The following is a 23,617-nucleotide window of genomic DNA, read 5'->3' as shown; positions in this document are numbered from 1 at the left end:
TAGTGAGGCGCATGAAGACTCCCTTGTAGTAATCTATCTCTTACGGTTCTCGAAAAAACATTATTTCCAAGTTGTGCTTCAAGTAGACCTTTTAGTTTGCTGAAAGTCAGGAAAGGATCTTTTTTGAAGTAGGATAAAATTTGCTCGTCCAGTTTTTTTTTTCTTCCTCAATGTTGTAAAACATGCGTTTCAATCGATATTAATTTTTCTCTCATCGGATTGAAAGAACGATACAATCCGTGATTTTAATTTGGAAAGTAATTTCTTTACACGAGATACTTGGTGTATACTGTAAACCTAAAAACATCCTCTTAACGTGTTGTCTAATGTCGTTGGTCTTCCTGATCAATAGGGGTACTGTTATAATATGGTAAATTAAAAATTTCATTAAAATAAATTTTATTGTTTTCAGAAATTTTTTATATCTTTTTAGGAAACTCAAAACATACGATTTTTCAGAAAATTTTGGCGCCCAACTTCACTTACCACAACTTCTCTAGTATACACATGAATAATTCTATAGTTCTACAACAAAAATTTTGTTAAGCATAACACTGGAACTCCTTTTTAACGAAAAAAAAAAAATAATGTTGCCAAAAGTTGGGCGCCAATTTGTTTTTAAAAGAATTTTTCTATACTAAGATCCTAAAATCAATTCTAATATTATATCAAGAATTTCAGAAATTTTATATATACTACAATTATGTTAGTGAACTTTATTGACTATATTTTCTGTCATAATATGATAAATTAAAAATTTCATTAAAATAAATTTTATTTACAACAGAAAATAAGGAAATATAGGATTATCAGAAAACATATCAAATTCTGTAAATTAATATAATTGTAACTTCTGCACGTAACTCACAAGAGAAATCAATTACGGGATAATCAAATCATCAGTGCGTCATTCTTCGGGCCGTGGTCCGTTTGATTGATATCGTCGCGGATCCGCGGCGTAACGAACGAAAACGATGCATCAAAAAGTGGATGGTTAATAAAAAGAAATTGAGCACGTTGCGTTTCGCCGTGCAGCATCTTTGATTAATATCGACTTTATATCATTCCTGCGCACATCAAAGTGATCGTGGCGGCCAGCAATTTTTCAACTGTTTTTGATGTTCATTTTCGAGGCATTAATTAAGCACCGACTGCCAAGCTCGTATATAAATGCATTTGCGGGAAGATGGCTCTATTAACGATGATGGATTGAGGTTTTAAAATCTCCTTTATTCTTATTTTCCAGATACACACGTCTTTGATACAGGGACGACCGGGAGCGAACGAGTCGAGTCCGGAGCTTCTGGAGTTCACCAAGGCTCGCTACGTCAGGCTGAAGCTGATGGGGCTGCGGGGCAACATGGAACCGGTACCCAGGTGGTTCACGCAGGACATATGGAGGGACAAACGCCTGTTTTACTCCATCAGGGACATCAGCATTGGGGGTCAGTGCGTGTGCAACGGACACGCAGAGAACTGTAGACACAATGTTGCTTCTGGAGTGAGTAAAAGCAAATAATTGTGGGTTAAACTAAACACCCACTGACCTAGTTAAATCAGACTCGACCCAAATTGTATTTTGTGGCTGCTAATTGGGAATCCACTGAATAATGCAGCCATTGAATATTTAAACAGCCACTCAATCGTGCACCGTAGAGATTAAAAAACATAAATATGCAGCCAAGATAAATTTAGTGGCGCAAATCGATTTGGAGTTTGTGCGGATTTTAATTGGAATAGGCGGATTTTAATTAAACACTTATGTTAATTGCCGCGGTAAATAGTTTATTACTTGGAAAGGTGCGCACGCTAATAGAATAAACATTGTTAACAGTAAATCGAATTAATGTTTTAACGAGGAATTTATGAATGGTTTCCTGCTGGCAAATGCATATCAGGCATCTTTTCATTAGTTTTTCGCCTCGCAGGATATCAATATCAAAACACTGGTGCTTTTATTACGGTCGATTTCCTATTGTGATACCTACGTGAAAATATTCCAGTTCATCATCTGATCTTTCTCCCGTTATAAAAGTTTTACGTTTCCTTTAGTATTATTTATTTGTTTCTCAAATAGTCATGCACATTTGTAGCGTTTAAACGTCGTGTTTATGCGAGGTTAAAATTTAATAGAACAAAATGCATGTGTTATCAAGAAAAGTGAACATTCTCCAACATCGGCACAAAACAAACAGCGAGACGTTGAAAATTTATGGGTGAGACATAGTAACGATACGTGTTGAACACTCTCCTGGAACACAACAATAAAAATGGAGGCACCTGAGTTACCTATACTAAAATTAATTATACCTAATAAGACGCTAAATCCACAATAAATTATACTTATGTTAGTACACGTGTAATTTATATTTGCCGAGCTTTAGAGACACGGAAAGTTTACATAATTTGTGGGTATGGTAATAAAGAAATTATAAAAGCCATATAAGGTCGAAATACGTTCCCAGCAGTAAGAAAATGTGATTTGCTATTCTACGGTTTCGCCTATTATTAAAAACCAGTTAGAAGCAGAAGGGAATTATAAAGCAATTATGTGTATAACGTTCAGAAAATGGTACAAACTAGTGGGCTTATGAATATGATGATTAAACTAAATATAGACTGCAGCTGAAAAATAATTTAGTCATGAATTTAAATTCGTCTGTGCAACAGTAATGCATAAGCAATAAGCAAAAAGAACATGAAATGCGACGCATTGTTGGTACGTTCGTGCAACATTTCCCTTAATTAAACGCATTATAATCCATCTTTGGTTCGGCAAAATGGAATTTCTAAATTCCCCTGACCTCCCGAGTCGATTCTTTAATACGGTCATTTATCCGTGGCTGTCATGTAAAACATCGCGGACTGTTGTTTCGCCTGGATCCGGTTCTGAAAATCCAATTTCGGTCCAACAACACGATTTGACAGACAATGGGAATAAATTCGAGTTGTTAAATTAATCGTCCCCGGATCGGGAATTTCTTTGCACCGGCTTACGCACAATGTGATCGACAATTTCTTATATTAAAAAAATAATACGTCATTTTCCATTGAATTAAACTGTAACTTATCGAGCGGTGTTCCTCAAACGCAATTACGTACGTTATTTTCTGTGCTTCACTTAAGTTAATGCTGTTGCAGTATTAAATATTTACAGAGGGAAAAGTTGTTGAATTTGTTAGATGTTAAGGAAACTTTTATCCTCATTTAAAATTTAAATATGCTTGTATCTTAGTTGTGAAAGAAAACTCTTTGGAGATATAAAATAAGATTTTAAATTTACAATAGAAATAAACTCAGAGTAGGAAAAATTTGTGTGTGTTACTATGTGTTGAATATATTTAACATATGTAAAATAATTAAACTAGTAAAAATTCAAAGATAAAACTATATTTCATTATTCTATACATTTTTTTTTAATTTTTAGTTTAATGTAGCTGGTCAAAGAAAGCATTGAGGCATTATTTAACAATACGCTTGATAGTAAGAATTTATTCTTTTTAGATTTTATATTATTATATTGAATAACTCAATTTTACTTTTTTACAACTTTACTTCAGAGAAGAGGGAAATAATAATTAAAGTCTAAATGTTGCGGACAAATTTAAAACAACATAAATTATTATTAATAAATATAAAAAAATACACTGAAAATAAAATATGAATGCATCCTAGCAAAAAGAAAAAAAAGTTTAAAAAATGTTGGCGCCCAACTTCACTTACCACAACTTCTCAAGTACAAATATAAAAAATTCTATAGTTCTATAACAAAAATTTAAATAATACTTGGTCTTTTTTATAGATTTGATGCATAAAACTGGAACTCTTTTAACGAAAAAAAGTGATGTTGTCAGAAGTTGGGCGCCAATTGGTTTTTAAAAGGATTTTTCTATATTAAGATCACAAAATCAATTCTAATATTATATCAAGTATTTCAGAAATTTTATATACATTTTTAGGGAACTCAGAGTATATTTGATTTTTCAGAGTTGTTAGTTTTGGCGCCCAACTTCACTTATCACAATAACACAAATTATTATTAATAAATGCAAAAAAAATCACTGAAAATAGAATATGAATGCGTCCTAACAAAAAAAAAACTCCAGGCAAATTGGAAGAATCAGTAAATGAAATCCTTTCTTCTCTTCTAGACAAATAAAAAATGGTTCACAATATCAGTGTATCCGTTGAATGTGTACTTTAAAAAAGAAATCATTGGATTAATAAAGAATATTTGAACAAGACTAAAGTTTACACAAAAATATATAAATTATCCTCTAGAATTCTGGCGAAGATGAGAAAATGAGCAGTCCTCCAAGATCCTTTCGTTGGAGGTTCTATAAAAATATTTTCTCTTCATTTTTTCACTTTTCAGCTTCTGTTTTCTTTATGTCTTCTATATTACTTCCTCCTTTAATAATATATTCACTCTTCTTTATTTCATTTTTCTGCTCTTTCATGTAATGATTGGCTTCCCTCAATGTAGAGGTAACAGTACTACAATTTAACGCAACAAACATGGTGGAGGAATCGTTATCGTTTAGAAATTCTATTTATTGTCATGGCTAAGACCATAACAGAAAATGTTGTTGTTGTTTTCGATTGACCTGCGCATAGTCCTGATCTAAATCCAATTGGAACGATGTGACGTCAAAACGTAAATCAAACGGAATAAATAGGTTTATATGAATTTCAATTGGATATTTCCATTTTGGGTATTTCAGTGCCTAAGATAAGTTCATAATCAATGTGTGGTGTAAATTGTAGCCATAATATAGTTTTTATGATATTAAAGAACACAAGACGTGATTTATTGTTCCGTTTGTTTCATGAAACATGAAATAAATCATTTCGTTTTGACCACTTCATATTTATAAAACAATGCTGAAATCGTGAGGATTTGTATAAACGTTACAAACAGTTCCAACAATAAAACTTCATTACCATGTAAATTAAATTACAAACAAGGCAACAAAATAAAATGCACTTTTAAATTGTTCGTGATTTTCAAACAAGGAGATTATTGAAAAGTATTAACGTATCGTAAAACGGGATCATAAAATTTTCAGTTTATATCTTCCTCGTGCGATATCCACGATCGGTCCGCCTCTGCCAGCGACTTGGTCTCATCTTATATGGTTTGTCTGGTCCCGGTCCGTCGGGATGCTGTTCAAGCTTCAACGTTTTCAGTTCCCTTTAAAAGCACAACGCACGTTGGGACCACTTCAGTTCATCAACCTTTTGTTTGTTTAATGAAATAATCTTTAGAAAGTTGTTAAACTTCAAAATTGATCCTTTGCAAACTGAACCATTAAACGAGAACTGTTGTAAATAGAAACTGTAGCGTCGAGAAGTGATATTTTCAGTTGAAACGAATGGATTGACAGTGAGTCAGAGATGGAATCTCCACCACTGCAGTGGAGTGCGGCCCAGTTCTAAGAAGCGGCGACAAAACAGCGTCCACAATCTGTATTTGGTATTATACGATAGTTATCGTGTGGGAATCCTATCAATCGAAAGGTTACTGCCATCAATAGTGCGGGCTACTGTTCGAACAGTCCGTTCCTCGTATGCGATGCGATCGCCATAATTGCACATGCCGACCGCCTGCCCGTTTTCGCTACCGATACATACAATCATGTCCGAGCTTGACAATGCAAAATACGCACGCATTTTGTTCGAACGGCCGCCACCGATGAGCCGCCCCCCCGTTTCCATCACGAACTGTTATTTCTATGCAGATTATCTTCCCGGTTTGCATGGAACGAATAGATGGAGTCCGTTTGTCGATTATTATTACATCGACGGTTTTGTTCCGATTGAGATCTCTATAATGTATTTTACAATGCAACCGCATTCATCTGATATTCCTCCCACATTCTGAAAAATCAAGTATATCTTTATACAATTGATTAAATTTACTTTATCATATCTTGATAAATTATTTTCTTGTAAATTGAATAATATTGGCGTCCAATATAACTATTTTAATACATAAATCAAACATTTTCAAGTTCCATAACAAAAATTTAAGTAGTCCTTGACCCATTTTATAGATATAAGTTTTTAAGCATAACATTGAAACTTAACAAAAAAAAAAAATGATTTTGCCAAAAGGTGGATGCCAATTTGTTTTTAAAACAATTTTTCTAAACTAAGATCTCAAAATCAATTCTAATAGTATATCAAGAATTTTCTTTTTAGGAAACACAAAATATATTTGATTTTTCAGAATGGTTTTCTCTATTACAAATATGAACAATTCTATAGTTCTATAAAAGAAATTTAGATAATACTTGATCCTTTTTATAGATATAAGTTTTTAAGCATAACACTGGAACTCCTTTTTAACGAAAAAAAAAAAATGAAGTTGGGCGCCAATTTGTTTTTAAAAGGATTCTTCTATACTAAGATAACAAAATCGATTCTAATATTATATCAAGAATTTCAGAAATTTTATATACCTTTTTAGGAAACTCAAAACCTATTTGATTTTTTAGAATAGTTAGTTTAAAAAATGTTGGCGCCCAACTTCACTTACCACAACTTCTTTAGTACAAATATGAAAAATTCTATAGTTCTATAACAGAAATTTAGATAATACTTGGTCCTTTTTGTAGATATAAGTTTTTGAAGCATAAAACTGGAACTCCTTTTTAACGAAAAAAAAAATGATATTGCCAAAAGTTGGGCGCCAATTTGTTTTTAAAAGGAATTTTCTACACTAAGATCACAAAATCAATTCTAATATTATATCAAGAATTTCAGAAATTTTATATATCATTTTAGGAAACTCAAAACTTATTTGATTTTTCAGAATAGTTAGTTTAAAAAATTTTGGCGCCTAACTTCACTTACCACAACTTCTTTAGTACAAATATGAAAAATTCTATAGTTCTATAACAAAAATTAAACAATACTTGATTTTTTTATAGATATAAGCTTTTTAAGCATAACACTGGAACTCCTTATTAACGAAAAAAAAAATGATGTTGCCAAAAGTTGGGCGCCAATTTGTTTTTAAAAGGATTTTTCTATACTAAGATAACAAAATCAATTCTAATATTATATTAAGAATTTCAGAAATTGTATATACATTTTTAGGAAACTCAAAACATATTTGATTTTTCGGAATAGTTAGTTTAAAACTTTTTGGCACCCAACTTCACTTACAACAACTTCTCCAGTATGAATATGAAGAAATTTAAAGTTCTACAACAAAAATTTAATTCTTTTCCCTTTTTACAGAATATTCACGAAAAAATATTCCGACCACAATTATAGATATTTTTATTTTTTTTAACTGTGACTCAAATTTTTCAGCATCCGGAGTGCGAATGCGGCCACCACACCTGCGGCCCTAATTGCGAGAGATGCTGCCCCATGTACAACCAAAGACAATGGGCACCGGGCACCTCGAGGGACGGTCACAAGTGTTTGCCCTGCAACTGTCACGGCCACGCCACCAGTTGCCACTACGACGAAGACGTCGACAAGTCCGGATTGAGCCTGGATGTGCACGGCAACTATCAGGGCGGTGGTGTGTGCGATAATTGTACGGTGAGTTTTATTGTTTTATATCCCGGCATTTCCAACACCTATTACAGGTAAGTTTGTCACTGTTGGTGGAGTACCTTTTGAGGACTTTTTGACCAACACAAATGGGATTATTTTATGGGTGTCAAAACTTAATTACACCCCTAATGGGTCTTATTCCTCGAAATTTTCGTCCAGGTATTGGAGATATTTCTTCGGTGGCTTAGTTTCAAAAGTGACAACGCCAAATGTAGAAGTCAAATGTTGGAAAGTGAAAATGTGCCAAGAAAAATGTTTAAAAGTGTTACTGTTTGTTTTTGTATTGAATGTAAGTTACTCATCTTATTTAAAATATAATAGAATTTAGAATATAATAGTCAAATGTTTCAAAGGTTTTTAATTATTAAAAACAATAAGCGTTTAGGCCATTTCATTTTAGAAATTTTAACCTTTTATTCCTATTTGAAACGAAAACTATTCATATTGAAGATCATTATTTAACGAAATTTTATTGAAATACAACTTTGAAACTAAAGCGTAAATGGAACAATACAAGAGAAAGGATAATAAATCAAAATGTAGTGCTTAAATTATTGTGTTACTCTAAAGAAACTTTAAAATGGAATAAAATTAATGAGAATGCACCTTTTACTTTAAATTTTTAAATGGATTTTGTATTATTAGCCCCAGAAAAACTTTTATATTTTACCAATAACTTGAATTATTAAATGGGAATTTAAACTTACTAGGTTTATAATTAATTAACGTGTTCAATAAATCTTAAAATAATATCGAACCAGACAATGTGAAACCATTAATTTAACATTAGGAAACACGATGGGATTTATCATCTGCCTTATCTACTGCATCAAGAACATTTTCGTGTCGACGAAATAAAAACAAATAATTCATCGCCACCCAAACGACGTTCACATTAATTCTACTATAAAACATTGCACTACGGGCTCCAATATGCACTTCCTTCATAATGAAAAATGTCTCAGAACACACCCTATTTAAGAAGGAACGAATCTGTATCAATTATTTTGGACCTGCTCAGACAGCTTTAAAGAATATAGACACAAAATTTCGCATTTTTTATCTAAAGAGACTCTCATTTTTTAAAATTATTTATTTCAATAATACAAGGAACCCGTAAATTTCTTAGAATTCATTGAAAAACAATTCGAACAACCCACAACATCCACATGCAGCGTTTGCGTTCACAAATTACCATGCTCCGTACATAGTAATCATTAATTCAGTAATTATTCATGTGCATCACTCCCCCGGCACCAAAGATGAAACGTACCTGTTTGTAATTCTACTTGTTCGCTTAACTAATTTTTGGCCCTGCCTCCCCCACAGGTGCTGAAACATATCTGCCTGTTTGTGTATACATAATTGCACCGCTGCCTACTGAATTATTTTCTAATTCCCCGCTTTCTCTATTTTAATATTCCCGGATTATGCGGGCCGGATGTAGTCCGGATGTACGGGTCGTTTCCTGAAAGGGGGCTCGAGACGGTTCGTTCAAAAGACATTACGGCCATGCAACTGCGTTTTGTTCGCTTTTCACAGCCGGAAAATAAATGTACCGAGCGAAATTCGGAAGAGTTTAAATGCCGGGTAATTATCAACTAAATGAGCTGACTAACGTATTGTTTGATGTGTTCTTGTCGAAATATAATAATAAGAGTCGTTTCGGATAATTTACGTGTAAATCCACCATTGCCAACCCGTAATTTGCCTACTTGAAAAACTTTTTTATCGGACTTGATACTTCATTAAACAAAAAGCCACGATTAACTTTTAGCGTCCGGTAAATTTATACCTTGACGCACAACACGCTTTTTATAGCTTCTTTGCGTGCATAAAATAATTCAAACGTATACTTTTCTATTTTAGAGTTTTACCACGGGCATAAATTGCGAGAAATGCCTCCCCGGCTATTACAGACCCGCAGGAACGGAAGCGGACGCTCCCAATCCCTGTATCGAGTGCGATTGCGACCCGAGTGGCTCGACGGGGGTTTGTGCGCAGCACGGCGACGCAGCCGGCACTTGTACTTGTAAAACCGGATATGCGGGACCGAAGTGCGATCGATGCGCAGACGGATTCCGAGGCTTTCCTACTTGCGAGCTGTGTCCTTGCGACCCCAAAGGAACGGTCGCCATGGAGAGTTGCGAGGGAGAATGTGTTTGTAAAGTGAGTCCATAAAAATGATGATCACACAAAATATTAACAATTATTTGGGGAATTTTTAGGCTAACGTAGAGGGCAAATTTTGCGATCGCTGCAAACCAGGATATTTCGGACTGGACGAAACGAACCCCAACGGTTGCCTCAGTTGCTTTTGTTCCGGAGTCTCGACGCTTTGTGAGCCGGCCATTATCGAACAACGAAAAGTAAGTAAAATAACATTAATTAACACACTCCCATTTCCCAAATTTAGTGCACCGAAGCGTATAATTTTTACTATTTAAAATTCCCTCAAAAGTAATAAACAAGCTAAACAAACACTCTGGAGTTTATTTAAAGTCGGGTAAAGTAAAACAAAAGGGCACAAAACCTCATTGCAGGTAAGCCGTGTTTCATCTGCAGCTGTTTCCGGGTGGGGGATTAATATTGTAAAAATGTAGACACCACCCAATAAACACTTCAAACGCACTCGCCGCCCGAAAGTTCCGGGAGATAAAAGCAGTTAACGTTAATTATCTGAATGGATGCTGGAGAAGTTTTAAATTATGTTGCAAGTAAATTACCTGTCGATTGCTTTAAAATCCTGACAAGCTGGCAAGCGAAGGAAAAAAACAATGGTTTAAATACACGTTTATTGTTTCAGATCGAAAAAGTATTCAAAGACTGGTTGTTAACGGACTTGTCAGGGAAACACTTCAGGACACCATTAGTTGACAATGGCCAAGTGATCGCCGTTGGCAACTACGAAATACCTGGAATCGAATCTTTATATTGGCTCGCGCCTGAAGAGTTTTTAGGAAATAAATTGGAGGCATACAACGCCATTTTAAGGTAATAATCCCAATTGAAGTACGTACAAAATTTTAATAATACTTGTGCAGGTTTACAGTACGTTGGGTTGTGATGAGGGGAGACACCAGCGGAGAAGCAACAATTGGGCCAAGTGTAGTTTTGGTTGGGACGAATGATGATCGGATTGCCTTTGGTGATGACATATTTCGTTCGCCGAGTTCTATGTCGTTCCAAGTGAAATTAAATGAGAAAGGGTGGTACCATTTGCAACCCAAAATCACCGACATCACCACAAGGTAATATTAACGATTATAACAACTTCAGTTAATAACCTGAACACTTTTAGAATGAAGAAGAAGCAATACAAAGGGTCACCTGTGACTAGGAACGAATTTTTGGCAGTTTTAACAAGCGTCAAGAAGATTTTGTTGAGATCCACCTTTCACACCGATCAGATTGAAGCCTTGTTGGAGGAAACGAGTTTAAGCATCGGTGAAATAGTTGACGCCTACGGATTTGGAAGCGTCGAAAAGTGCTCTTGTTCCTCAGGTAAGCTTCCTTCACGTCAATCACAAAACTAATCATGTTAAACATTAACAACTGTTTTAAGGTTACACCGGCCTCTCGTGCGAAAAATGCGCCTTCGGCTACGTGAGAATCTTCGCCAACGACACGGACGGAACGGAACAAGGCTTTTGTGGCAAATGCGATTGCAACGGCCATTCGGAAACCTGCAACGCCAACACGGGCGAGTGTTTCTGCCAGCACAACACCATCGGCGAGAAATGCGAACGTTGCGCCCCCGGCTACTATGGGAATCCCCTGCACGGCACCAAGGACGACTGCAAAAAATGCGCCTGTCCTCTAGAGAACGAGGAGAACAACTTTTCGCCCAGCTGCCAGCTGGACTTTTTCGCCGAGGACGAGAAGGAGACGAGCAATTACGTTTGCACCCAGTGCCCCAGGGGATACACGGGGGATCATTGCGAGATGTAAGTTGTCGAGATGAAAGCAATAAAATCGGTGCGATGATAGTGCGCGTAACTTTCCAGATGCGACGACGGTTACTATGGAAATCCGATGGAGACGGGCAACAGTTGTCAGGCCTGCGACTGCAACGGGGGACCGTGCGATCGACGCACGGGCCAATGCTTGAGCTGCAAAGGGAACACAGAAGGTGGGTGAAATATCCCCTGCGCGTACCCTCAATATCGATTTTATTGTTTTTGTCGTCTGTGCGAGAGAAACTAATGAGACGAGTCTGCCAAGTTTTGGGCAAAAATGATGGCGGTGCTCTGCGAGGAAAAAAAAAAGGGTGAATTAGCTACGGGATTTCGAGTTGCGAAGCGGGACTATAAATTCCTGTGGAAAGTTGGAGTTACAGTTTTAACGTTATGCATTTTAAATTATCGCCATGGTTACTAATCTACAATAATTGCTGGGCCATTCGACGATCATTATTGCCGAGCTTCTTTCTGAAAAGTTTTTTATTGGGCGGGATTTAAAAGGGGCGATTTGTACAATTCTAATAAAAGGACAAAAAAGCTCACTGTGACGCGACTGAAGCGTTTAATACAAAGTATTTATTTAATGCTGTGAAAGTTTTTAAAACTGGAATTCGACCATAAATTTTAGCGTACCTACTATTTTAGCAATTTGAGGATGAATTATTGTGTGAGCTAGCTTTTATTTGTTCTGCTTTAATCTAAATGAATCCAGCTGAATAAACATTCACATATGAGAATTAGGCAAATAATAAAAAATAATAATAAAAAATTCAAACTAGAATAACGAAGTTGTTTTGTATGTTTATTTGAACTGCCAAACATGGTTCACGCTCAAACAATTCCAGTTTTAATACAGTCCTTCGAATATTCCGTTTAATCGTGTTGACAAAACAGAAATGAATTTCTTCAGTTAAATAATTTATTTATTAAATTGTTCCAAAACATTTACATAGGATGGAAATGCGAAAGATGTAAACCGGAACACTACGGTGACCCCCAAACATCGAACTGCAAAGCTTGCGAATGCGACCCGACTGGTTCGTTATCGAAACAATGCGACAACACAACAGGACAATGCCAGTGTAAAGAAAAATTCGTGGGAAGAACCTGCGACAGGTGCGAGGTAAGTAATCTTAGGGTCTTGATCCGTTAGGATAAATAAAACAAACGAAAATAGGCAGGATACGGAAACGTCACCGGTCTTTGTCCGGAGTGCCAGTGCAACCCCATCGGTTCCAAATCGGAGATTTGCGATCCGCACACCGGAATCTGCGAGTGTCACGCTGGGGTCGACGGCTTCCATTGCGACACGTGCCAGAACATGTTCTATGGGTTTTCCAAGGAGGGGTGCCAACGTAAGTACTTTTTTCTCTTACTTTCAGGCTTAGGTATACAAGTAACGAATAGGACATAATTAATGACACAATTTATATAAATAAATAATACTTTAATGATGTTATTAAGGGGAGTTCAGGATTTTTGCGTTTGAATCTATGCAACACAAACGACACGGGAGTAGACTTGCGGTCTATCTTTTCAGGACGGTTCTTAGAGTGTCTATTTTAAGATTGTAGTCATACAAATTATACTTTTCTAAGAATTTTAATTAATTTTAATGGCACTGAGATCATATAACATCAATCAATCAATTTTTTAATTATTGTTTACATGTTCTTACAAGTATACTAAACTATATTTTACTGGTTTGAATGGAGTTAGTTTTAAAGTTAATCGTGCTTATGAGCAAAATACAAAGGACAACAAAAATAATTAATCAAGAATTAATTTCCAAAAGCTTTTATTAAGTTCCAGTAATACAAAAGAAGATAAAATGTTCGTTTGCATGTTGTGCAATATTCCTCCCCTCAAAATTACAATTAGGTCTTGACAAAAGCCATAAAACATTGTCGAAGAAAATAATTGAAAAAAGAAAACAATTAAGCAAGTATAAATATACCGTGTTTAGCAACCGCATTAAAATGACATTGGCATGTTTCCTGCAAACAGTAAAAAGACTTAACGGCGAGTCGCCCATTCCGTGTTAAACACTTGCAATTTCGCTGAGGAGTTGGCGTGTGCAGCATTTTTTCCATCTGGTATATGTAAATGTGAATTTTATGCACGGCAATTTATGAACGTACAACTTTACCGAGATTTTCCATCTTGATACACTTGAATAAGTGTTAACAAACAGAAAATTTGTACGGCTACTTCATTTTAAATTTAAAAGTTCAAATAGTTCTTTTTCTTGTGGGGGCAAAAAGGCAAAAAGAGCAAAGTAATTTATGGACGGCAGTCACGTGAATTCATTGAGAAATCTGCTTTGGTCATGTCAGGTCATCGATGGCGTGGGTGCGCTTTTTTCCCTCCGACTAGCTCCGTAATCATTTGTCGAAACAACAACACAAAAGCAACGGGATAGCGTTCGATTGTTGCAGCATGATAACACGAAATCTGAATGGTACAGAGGCAGGTAGTCGCTGTTTCAGATGAAAGGAAATAAACTGTTCTCGGAACGATAGTTTAGGCGGTAGCCTGGATCTAGATGATTCGTCTCCTTCAGGAGAACAAACCTGATTTACTGGTCGCACGTGTTTTATTATTATATAATGAACTTAGAACTAGACTACTTACTTTTAATGACTCAATAATCCTGAGCTGAATAACAAAAAATATAATATTTAATAAAATTAATCGGGGTAAAAGTTTCGTAGTCACTCAAAGCACCAGAGAGAGTCTGGTCCAGATAAATTACAGAGACAGGATCATAAGCCTTAGGTCTTTAGGCTCGGGGAGCAAATAACAAACGCGGCGCTTGTATAATTTTATTCCGCTTCGTTTTTTCTGTCGCGGGATTAGAGAAGAAGGCCGCTCTTCCGTTTTTTGCCGGGACAATCTGTTTTACGTCAGTTGATCGTATTTTTAGAATAATAAGTGGCCGTAATTCACTGTCCGACTAAAAAGTTTACATGTGTAGAAATAAACAAATTAACTTATAAATACAGTGATTCAAACTATTTTGTGTATTTTACATGTTTAAAAATATAAAATAATTTATAGCAAATGTTTACTGAAACAAGTATAATTTTAAAACTGTTCGAAACTCAATTAAAAGTTAAAGCGACGACTGGAATCTATTTCACATAATATCCCTTAATTAATTCAAGCTACATATTTTAAAGTATTAATTATAAAATTTAGTTTTAATGAACAAGCACTTTTTAATTAAAGCTCGTAAAATTGTTTCTGGACAAGACAAAATTAATAAACCTCGAAAAAATGTAGAATGAATTATTATGAAAATACAATATTTTTTTTTTGGTACATGTATTAATAAATTAAAACGAAAAATAAATTGGTTGAAACATATAATGCATTTTGGACATTAATGCAAATATTTATATTTTAAAACTGCATCTCTATAAAATAATATAAAGTAAAAAATATTTTTCACATAAACTGTATTTATTTTAAATAAATAACTGTTACCGATAAATTTTATACACTTCACATTTTTAAACCTTATATTGTTGTATAAATAATATAACATAAAATATTAAAAACAAATATCAAATTATTTTTTGTTTGTATAAAATAATATTTTACATTTAAAATTACACAACATTAAATCAACTAAATAAATATTTTATGTGAAACAATTTATTTTTGGTTGTTTAACTAAATCTCTTTTCTAATTTTATAAATAGCATATAAAATTAGTTGTTCCATTTTCAATTTTTTTAATTAATTTATTTAATTAACAAAAATAAATGTATTTCTTTTAATTGACATTTTTTCTAGAATTACTTAGTTTCTGTGTTTTATTAAGACAATATTAAAAATAGGTTTTAAAATATAAATATTTCCTTTGACGTAATAAATAACATTAAATACAAATCCAAGGTTTTATAAATATTCAGCAATAAAAAAATATTGAAATATAACAAAAAAAAAAAATACAATTTGTTACAATATGTCTACATAAATATGTAATTAATAAACATTATCTTAAAATAAATAAAATAATACATATGAATATTTTTGATGAAAAATAAAAATATAACACTAAATACAAATTTAAATTTATTAAAATATACATTAAGAAGAGGATATTGAAAAAATAATAATAAAATTATTAAATCACAATTGAATGAAACATAAAAATTACAATTTTTTATCTACATAAATATGTAATTAATAAATATTATCTTAAAATAAATAAAATAACACACAATAAATAAAAAAATAATAATGAAACAATGTATATAAAATCTGAAACAAAATAAAAATATTTAAAGTTAATGATATAAATTAAATTTTACAGAGATTTCCAATATAAAATATATAGAATTTAATTAAAGTTTATTTTATTTAATAAAATACAATATATAGAGATAATAAATATTTACAAATTTAAATTTGTTAATAATTTCATTAAGAAAAAGATATTAAAAAATAATAATAAAAAAATTGTTAAATTACAATTTTATGAATTAAAATGAAACACAAAAATTACAACAATAAAACATTATTTTAAAATAAATAAAATAATACAATCTATAGATGAAAGTGAATATTTTTGAGAAACAATAAAAATATAGCACAGAATACAAATTTAAATTTGTTAAAATATTCATCAAGAAAATTTTATGAATTAAAATAGCATAAAGGTTAATTTGTTTTGTACTTAAATATGTAATAAATAAAAGTGAAATAAAAATATAAAGAATTGATGGTATAAATATAAATAAAGGTACTGAATATAAATTTACTGTTCTACAGATTTTGAAAAGAAAAATAATTAAAATATATAGTAAACAAAAATGACTATTTGATTTTTTATACACGTAAATAAATATTAACTTAAATTTAATAAATAATAAACAAAAAAAGAGAAAAAAATAACAGTAAAACAAAATAAAAATGTAACAAGTTAATGCTAAATATTTAATTTTACAGAGCTTTCCAATAAGGAAATAATATTTTTCAGTTAAAGAAAAAATAAAATAAAAATATAAAATTAAATATAAATTTAAATTTGTTAAGATATTCGTTAAGAAGAGAATATTAAAACTAAAAAAAATATATTAAAATACAATTTTATGAATTAATATAGTTTAAGGATTATTTATTTTGTACATAAATATGTAATAAAACTATAAACTTGTACAAAAAAGTAAATAAAAAATAAAATTAAATGTGTCCAAGAAGAGAATATTAAAAATAATAAAAACAATGTTATATTAAAATAGCATAAAGATTAATTTGATTCCCACATAAATATGTAATAAATAAACATTATTAGGTGGAATATACAAAAATATAAATAATCCAAATAAAGGTATAATAAAAAATTAATGTTGTACAGATTGAATACTAAAAAAAATAAAAATAAACATCTATTACAATCTGATTTTCTACATAAATAATAATTAAACATTATCTTAAAATAAATAAAATAATAGAACAAAATAAAGAAAAAAAAAGTGAAACAAATAAAATAATAACATTAAATATAACAAGTTTTCCAATAAAGAAATTAAAATATGGTACACTTAAATATTATTTTTTATTTAATTTAATTAAATACGGTGTATAAAGCAGTACATAAAAAGAAAAAGTAAAGTGAAGTAAAATATAACATAAAATAAATTTAAATTTGTTGATATTCGTTAAGGAGAGAATATTAAAAATAATAAAAACAATGCTAAAATAAAATTTTATGAATAAAAATAACATTAAGGCATTTTTTCTAGAATTATTTATTTTTAATTGAATATGCTGAAAATATTTAAAATATTATGGTACATTAAAATATAAATATTTCCCTCGACCCAATTGCACAGGCATACGATACTAAAAATAAACATGGCTTTATTTTCCGTATCAAATTGTTTGCTGTTGGAGCACGCCGTTCCTGCCACGTTTGCAAAAACACGACCGAGAACCGAAGAAAAGTCGCGTTTCATCAGTTTCATCCCACAGTTAAAAGGGCCGACGTCATTTTTGTGGCGTTAAACGTTTCCCCGTGCAATTTCACCCACAGATCTCCGTCCGACAAAATGATGAACATGTGTTAACACTTTCTAATAGCCGGTTGCCACCAAGCATAAATCAGACGGTTTTTTATCAAATCGGAAACGATCGCGGTGCAATTGTACAATGGTGCAGAATCCGTTTTCTAATTTTCCGCGAATAGGGGACACACCTTGCGAACACACATACCAGACACAATAAAATAAATTCGCTTCGCAGGTGACACGGCGAAAAATCCACCACCCACCTGTCTCACAGCCGCATAATCCGATCCGGGCTAATTGATAAGTCCATTGAGGAAGTTTGCCGTGACTTATGCGCTACTAACGTGTGCCTAACCTAAACTAACCACTTTGTTCAAAGGAATATTATTATTTTATTGATTTTTCAATATTATTGGGACCTTGAATAAGTTCTCGCTGTTTCTTTCACATAATAAAAGCTTTATTTTAAATATAAAGAACAAAAATGTTTCACTCAAAGTATTACCCATCACTAACCACTACTTTCTTCTATCTTTCTGACAACTTATAAATTCTTCGTCAGAAAAGCCATACGTCTTTTGAGGCTATCCAAGAGTCGATCCATTCTTTAGTATAATAATAACAATAAATACAAATTCAAGGTTGTGTAAATATTCAACAATAAAAAAATATTGAAATATAACAAAAAAATTACAATTTGTTACAATGTGTTTACATAAATATGTAATTAATATAATAAATAAAATAATACAATCTATAGATGAAAATGAATATTTTTGAGGAAAAATAACTAAACTAAATACAAATTTAAATTTGTTAAAATATTCATCAAGAAGAAAATATTAAAATATAATAAAAAAATTGTTAAATTACATTTAAATATGTAATAATATACATTATAAATAAAAAATATAAAGAATTGATGGTATAAATATAAATAAAGCTATATAATACTAAATACAAATTAACTGTTATACAGATTTTGAAAAAAAATAAAATACAGTAAACAAAAATAATTATTTGTTTTTTTTACATACGTGAAACAAAATAAAAATATTTAATAAATAAAATTTAATTTATAGAGATTTCCAAAATAGAATTTATTATATATTTATAAATATTTTTCATTTAACTAAAGATATATAGAGACAATTAATATTTTTGAGGAAAAATAAAAATATAACACTAAATACAAATTGAAATTTATTAGAATATACATTAAGAAAAAGATAATAAATAAAAATAATAATAAAGTTGTTAAATCACAATTTTATGAATTAGAATGAAACACAAAAATTACAATTTGTTTATCTACATAAATATGTAATTAATACACATTATCTTAAAATAAATAAAATAATACAAAATAAAGAAAAAATAATAATAACGAAACAATATATATAAAATCTGAAACAAAATAAAAATATTTAAAGTTAATGGTATAAATTAAATTTTACAGAGATTTCCAATATAGAATTTAATTAAAATTTATGTTATTTAATGAAATACAATATATAGATTCTTCATTCTTTAGTATCATCCTAAGAATGGAAGTGCTGCTCAACCAGGCCATGTGCCATCGAACTAAATAGGTGAAAACATGCCTTTTCTGCCCTGACAGGGTAAAAAAGCTCTTAGCTTCAAATTATATGGCACCCAATGTCCTTGCTTCTGTATCACTCCTAAAACTTTTAAACGTTTTGAAACTGTTGACTCATCTACTTGTAATTCAAGATTACCAGTGTCTTAATCAAGTTATTCCTCCAATTATTTGTCTTCAAATTTCTCCCTTACGCCAGTACGTTCAAAATCTAAACCAGTTTCTACATGTGACATCCTATAGAGCATAAAATAGTGCAATAAATAAAACACTTTATTTAACTCAAAAGTAGACATTTTCAGAACTAATAAAAAATTACTTTGTTTACTCTAAAGTGGACTACCATGAACTGGAACTTAATTTTAGATACAGTACCTCCTTGCAGGTGCGTTACCATTCGAAATTTCATGCTCAGAGTACTGTTACTGTCATTTTTGAAGAAACAACAAGAGCAAGATCCTAATATTATTTTAGTGGAAGTGAAGTAGTTTGGAAACGTACAAGAACAGTTTAGTTGCCAAACAATATATCATTATTATTGATTGAAAACATCTTCCTCAGGAAGAACGATTTGATCAATCACTGTAATTAATGTAATCGTAAAATGAATGGCTGATCAAACATAACATTTAATTACGCTAATATTATATTCCTTAACAAGCCTTTATGTGGGTGATCAGTGATCACTATGTGTGTTCTCCACTTCCTTATTCTTAAATATGTCATTTCGAGTTAAAGGGCATTGAACAACGGGTCATTAGTCTCGCACATCCGAACGGTAAACCAAAAACAAACAAGGAAATTTAAGGAAAACAATCAAAATTAACCTCTTGTGGTTTCCTTAAAAGTTATTTTAAACTAGCCAAGCTTGAGAGGCCTTCTAACTTTCATTCAAATATCTTAATATGTTCCGTTTCAAGTTAATATCAAATTTACAACAGAAATCGAGCCGTGTTAATAAAAATACCATCAGATCATTAAGCTCCGAACTCCACACCATTATGAGATCGTAAACAGAAAGATGTATCGATTAGTATTTGACATGCATTCGACATTATTATTTGATCCCGACAGAAAGGCCGCGATCGTAAAACGATGGCCCATAAAAAAACGAATGAGGAATTCGGAATTTACAATTGCGTGTTCGACATTGACGATAAAACAACGTTGATAATCTTGGAAAATCGAACGAGGACAATTTATCTAAGTGTGTTTCTCATAATCTACTGTGTTTGGTCGTTTAAATTACACACCAAACATCGGAATTGTGTGAACATGATTCATTTATTTGTTTGCTGGGAAACTAACGCGTTTTTTCTCATTAATTGCGTAACGAAATAATAACTGAGAAACCTAAAATCGTTGGATAAAATTCAATAGGTGTGCCAATGTAACAGAAACCAACTTAATCAATACTGATTGACTGACTGTTTGTGAGTGTCGCGTCAATTGGTCGTTTGTAAATATAATTAAATTTTAAATGACAAAAATTTTACGAGCCACAAACACCGTTGATTTTATGACGCCTGCCGTAAATTTTAATAATGTAATAATGCTATTTTATGTTCGATTAATTAAAACTAAACTGTAAATTAGCGTTTATATCAACGCAATTATTGCCGAGGCAATTTTACAATTCCCAATTGAAATTCTCGTATTTAAACATAACTCCTTAACGTAATGGTAATTTTGTTTAAATTGGCAATATTTATTTAATAAACAGAAATTAAAAATTTCTTACTAAAATAAAAAATAATAAATTATATTTCATGCAATAATGAAATAATAAAAATAGTAATAATATTACATTTACAATTAGTTTACATAAGAGAAATAAATAGATATGAGATACAATACAGATATGACACTAAATACAAACTCAAGGATTTATTCAATAATAAAAAATACACAAAAATTACAATGTTTTCCTACATAAATATGTAATAAATAAACGTTATCTTAACATTCAGATTGTATTTTGTTTGTATAAAATAATATTTAACATTTAAAATTACACAACATTAAATTAACTAAATAAATATTTTATGTGAAACAATTTATTTTGGTTATTTAACTAAATATTTTCTATTATTTTGCTGCTCATTTTTCATTTTTTTTTTAATGAAGTTCATTTAATTTAAAATTTCTAATTTATTGTCTTGCTTTTTAAATTAATTTCTTTTAATTGATATTTTTTATTAAATTACTTATTCTTAATTGAATACATTGAAAATATTTCTGTGTTTTATTAAGTCAATATCAAAACTAGATTTTAAAAATTATTAATATAATTTGACCCAATAAAATAATAATAGTAATATTATATTTACAATTAATTTATATAACAGAAATATTTAGATATGAAATAAAATAGATATAATATTAAATACAAATTCATGACTGCAGATATTCAATATTAAAAAATATTGAACTATCACAAAAATTACAATATGGTTTTGTATATAAATATGTAATTAATAAACTTTATCTTAAAATTAATAAAATAATACAACAAATTGAGAAAAAAATAAATGTGAAACAAAATAAAAATATGTCAAGTTAACTGTATAAATTTATTTAATTATTTTCCATTAAGATAATAAAAATATTTTTCAATTAAATAAAGTATATTTTATTTAATAAAATAAAAATTTTTGAAGTTAAATAAAAATATAATACTAAATATAATTTTAAATATGTTAAGATATCTATTAAGGAGATAATTTTATTAATAATAAAAACAATTTTAAAATAAAATTTTATGAATTAAAGTAACGTAAAGGTTAATTTGTTTTTTACATAAATATGCAATAAATAAATATTATTTTTTACAAAAGTATATAAAATAGTACAAGAAAAGAAAGAAAACATAATAAAAGGGAAACAAAATGAAAAGGTTAAAATAAAACTTTATAAATAAAATAACAAAGATTAATTTGTTTTATACATAAATACGTAATAAATAAACATTATCTTTTACTAAAGTATATAAGATAAAACAAAAAAAGAAATAAATGTGAAATAAAATAAAAATAAAAAGAATTGATAGTATAAATCCATAATAAATACAAATTTACTGTTGTACAGATATTGAATAATAAAAAATATATAAACATAAATAACAGTTTGTTTTTATACATAAATAATAAACAAACATTATCTTAAAATTAACAAAATAAAGAAAAATTAAAAGTAAAACAAAAATATTAATAAATTAAAATATTATTCACTTAAATTATTAACAAATTCAATGAATAATGCAGTACATAAAAAGAAAAAAATAATTTCAAAGTAAAATAAAAATATAACATTAAATATAAATTTCAATGTAAATATATCCATTAAGAAGAGAATATAAAAAAATAAAAACAATGTTAATGTTCATAAATATATAATAATAACATTATATTTTACTAGAGACTATAAAATAGTACAGGAAAAAAAAGAAAGAAAGAAAAGTTAACAAAAGCGAAATAAAATAAAAATATAAAGATTGATGGTAGAAATCCAAATAAAGGTATAACAGTTAATACAAATTTAATTTTGTGTAGATACATTATCCTAAACTTAATAAAGTAATATATCAAAATAAAAAAAAACAAAATAAAAATAGAACAAGTTATTTGTATCTATTTAAAATTATGAACTTTTTCTATAAGGAAATTAAAATTGTGTATTAAAATTATAATTCCTTAAAATACCCATAAAGAAAAGAATATTAAAAATATTAATAATAAAATTTTATAAAATAGAGTAGAAAAAGTTAATTTGTTACAAAATATTCAAATATAAATATGTAATAAATAAACATTGCTTTTTAATAACGCATATATGTATATAGTACAAAAAACAAAAGAAAATGTAATAAAAGTGAAATAAAATAAAAATTTGATGGTATATATTACTGTAAATAATAAAAAATATTAAAAATATAAAAAAACAATTACAATCTATCAATAAATAAATATTATCTTAAAATTCATAAAATAATAGTATAAAAATAAAAGTGAATTAAAATAAAAATTTAATAAATCAATTTTATAGAACTTTCCAATAAGGAAATTAATATGCTCCACTTAAATAAACTTAATTTTATTTAATAAAATATGATGTATAAAGCATATATTTGTATATTAAATACAAATTCAAGACTGTGATATTCAAAAATAAAAATTACAATTTGTTTTTCTATATCAATATGTAATTAATGAACATTATCTTAAAACTAATTAAATAATACAATAATTGAGAAAAAAAAAAATAAATATAAAACCAAATAAAAACATGACTAGTTAAATATATACATTTATTTATTTTTTTTTTTTTTTTCATTAAGAAAATAATTTTTTTCATTTAATAAAGTATATTTTATTTAATAAAATAAAAAATAATATAAAAATATAATACTACATATAAATTTAAATATGTTAAGATATCCATTAAAAAGAGAATATTACAAA

The 23,617-nt window shown here is 29.8% G+C and overlaps 1 protein-coding gene across 1 annotated transcript in view; it reads left to right on the top strand.

Annotated features, from left to right (window-relative positions):
* The window catches only part of LOC109596062 (laminin subunit alpha-1-like), a 178,550-nt gene that overhangs the window by 89,094 nt on the left and 65,839 nt on the right, over positions 1-23,617 (top strand). Inside the window, exons 4-14 of the mRNA XM_049967010.1 lie at positions 1,247-1,501; positions 7,324-7,560; positions 9,445-9,744; positions 9,804-9,944; positions 10,382-10,569; positions 10,620-10,826; positions 10,916-11,079; positions 11,141-11,522; positions 11,583-11,707; positions 12,491-12,660; positions 12,715-12,892. Of these exons, the coding sequence (XP_049822967.1) occupies positions 1,247-1,501; positions 7,324-7,560; positions 9,445-9,744; positions 9,804-9,944; positions 10,382-10,569; positions 10,620-10,826; positions 10,916-11,079; positions 11,141-11,522; positions 11,583-11,707; positions 12,491-12,660; positions 12,715-12,892 (2,347 nt within the window). The remainder of the gene's footprint in view (positions 1-1,246; positions 1,502-7,323; positions 7,561-9,444; positions 9,745-9,803; positions 9,945-10,381; positions 10,570-10,619; positions 10,827-10,915; positions 11,080-11,140; positions 11,523-11,582; positions 11,708-12,490; positions 12,661-12,714; positions 12,893-23,617) is intronic.

This window comes from Aethina tumida, chromosome 4 (assembly GCF_024364675.1).
Source record: "Aethina tumida isolate Nest 87 chromosome 4, icAetTumi1.1, whole genome shotgun sequence".
NCBI lineage: Eukaryota > Metazoa > Arthropoda > Insecta > Coleoptera > Nitidulidae > Aethina > Aethina tumida.
This window is presented reverse-complemented; position numbering and strand designations above follow the sequence as displayed.